We start from the raw sequence: 2,536 nt of genomic DNA, 5'->3' as shown, positions 1-2,536 counted from the left end.
TGTGTTATACCCTTTAAAAGGGGCAATCTGGGATTAGAAAAACAACAAAGCGGTTACCCTGCCACATGTTATGGTAAACAGCTGAAGAAATGTCACCCAAGCTCAAAAATCATGAGGCAGTTATATTCCTCAAGAATCGATGGCTATACTGTATATCGTTAATTGAAAAGTAAAAAACTGTATGTAGCAATCACAGATGGCCCCTTAAAAAAAATACAAACCCTAATCTAATGTGACATATTTCTGAATGCGAGAAGTCCTTTTTGCACTGCAGGTGCAAATTGCAAACTCGGTGTTGAATTGACAAAATAAGCTCCACACGAAGAACCACAAGCATTATAAGGTGTACGCCCTCTCAGTTTCATACTTCAGGACTTGATTATCTTATTGCATCTCATCAATGCTTGAATTTGATGATTATTTTGATAGTTGCAATCTTCATTTCTATTTGATATGATTTCATTAGCATGTTCCCAACACTGACCTCGTCTGTGTCCCAAATTGCACCCTATTCCCTACATAGTCCACTACTTTTGGGCCCTGGTCAAAAGTAGTGCACTATATAGGGAATAGATGCCATTTGGGACAGGCCCCTCATCTCAGTAGCAGCAGAAGAGTGTTTACCATTGCTACCCCTAGCAGTATGCAGTACAGCTTCTCACTGACCATTGACAACTCCTCCAAACTGCCCTACACACATTTCATATGCAGAAGCACAGAAAAATACAATTATGCATAATTCAACAACAGACAGTAAAAACAGCTGACGTAGTTAAAGTAGGTGCGTGTGTTTTCATGCGTCTACATTTGTGGGGTTCTGTGTGGGCGCACATCACATCTGCAAGAGTGAGCACATAGGCGTGAGAGAATATAGACTACTGTGTGTCTGAGTTTGGCTGAATGGGTAACACTGCCAACTCTAGTCCACATGTAATCCCTGCATGGGAAACCAGGGATCGCCCCCCGGTCCAGGCTGCCCATTTCTAATAAGACCCTGATCTGTCTCCCCCGCTCTATATATCCTACTGTCTGAATAAATACAAAATACCTACCAAAAAAATATACATATATAAAAATGATATAGGCTACTGTTTTGTAGTGTTAGTGAGACTGTTACAATGGTTAATCTGTGAGACTGTTACAGTGGTTAGTCTGTGAGACTGTTACAGTGGTTAGTCTGTGAGACTGTTACAGTGGTGAGACTGTTACAGTGGTTAGTCTGTGGGATTAGTGAGACTGTTAGTGGTTAATCTGTGAGATTAGTAAAACTGTTACAGTGGTTAATCTGTGAGACCGTTACAGTGGTTAATCTGTGAGACCGTTACTGTGGTTAATCTGTGAGAGTGTTACAGTGGTTAATCTGTGAGACTGTTACTGTGGTTAATCTGTGAGAGTGTTACAGTGGTTAATCTGTGAGAGTGTTACAGTGGTTAATCTGTGAGAGTGTTACAGTGGTTAATCTGTGAGAGTGTTACAGTGGTTAATCTGTGGAATTTGTGAGACTGTTACAGTGGTTAATATGTGAGACTGTTACAGCGGTTAATCTGTGAGACTGTTACAGTGGTTAATCTGTGAGACTGTTACAGTGGTTATTCTGTGGGACTGTTACAGTGGTTAATCTGTGAGACGTTACAGTGTTTCATATGTGGGACTGTTACAGTGGTTATCTGGGAGACTGTTACAATGGTTTTCTGTGGGATTAGTGAGACTGTTAGTGGGTAATCTGTGAGACTGTTACAGTGGTTAATCTGTCAAATTAGTGAGACTGTTACAGTGGTTAATCTGTGAGACTGTTACAGTGGTTAATCTGTGAGATTGACAGTGGTTAATCTGTGGGACTGTTACAGTGGTTAATCTGTGAGACTGTTACAGTGGTTAATCTGTGAGATTGACAGTGGTTAATCTGTGGGACTGTTACAGTGGTTAATCTCTGAGACTGTTACAGTGGTTAATCTGTGGGATAGTTTCTCTCCCTGTTATACATTACTGTGTGCTTGTATCTGACCCCCATCGGTCAACAATGACTGCAAAACAAATCAATAGGAAAAGGTAAATTCTGGCCAATCATAGGCGGTTTTATTGATTAAGTGATTCTGTTGTAGTTGGGGGAGGGGGGGGGCTCTGTGACAACTAAAAACACTGACATCAACAGGATAGAGTAGAAGATAGTGGAAGGGTGAGAGTAGAGGAGGGTGAGAGTAGCCTAGAGGGGATGAGAGAGATTCTTACCAAAGACGAAGTTGCTCTGAACAGAGGCTGCCAGTAGTGTCAATAAACTCAGAGTCCATAGACTTGGGACCAGGTAAGAAGGGAATGCCATGTTTGGTTGGATGCACAGATCCCTTTGTTCTTCTCACCGAATCCTCACGAGGGTTAGGCAGGGGAGAGGCGCACCCGAGTGTTACCTGCGAGGGCAGGGGAGAGGAGCACCGGAGTGTTACCTGCAGAGGCAGAGGAGAGGAGCACTGGAGTGTTACCTGCGGGGGCAGGGGAAGGGCGATAAAACAAGACCAAGCCGTTCGGGATTAATTGGTTG

General features: G+C 42.8%; 1 protein-coding gene across 1 annotated transcript in view; it reads right to left on the bottom strand.

Moving 5' to 3' along the window:
* LOC311098840 (cell adhesion molecule 3-like) overlaps positions 1-2,320 on the bottom strand; it is a gene marked incomplete at both ends in the record, with an annotated part of 46,228 nt that extends 43,908 nt beyond the window's left edge. Inside the window, one exon of the mRNA XM_084139408.1 lies at positions 2,230-2,320. Coding sequence (XP_083995534.1) covers positions 2,230-2,320 — 91 coding nt within the window. The remainder of the gene's footprint in view (positions 1-2,229) is intronic.
* Between the last annotated feature and the right edge of the window lie 216 nt (positions 2,321-2,536).

The sequence above is a fragment of the Coregonus lavaretus genome (assembly GCF_964263955.1).
Source record: "Coregonus lavaretus genome assembly, chromosome: 23".
Taxonomy (NCBI): Eukaryota; Metazoa; Chordata; class Actinopteri; order Salmoniformes; family Salmonidae; genus Coregonus; species Coregonus lavaretus.
This window is presented reverse-complemented; position numbering and strand designations above follow the sequence as displayed.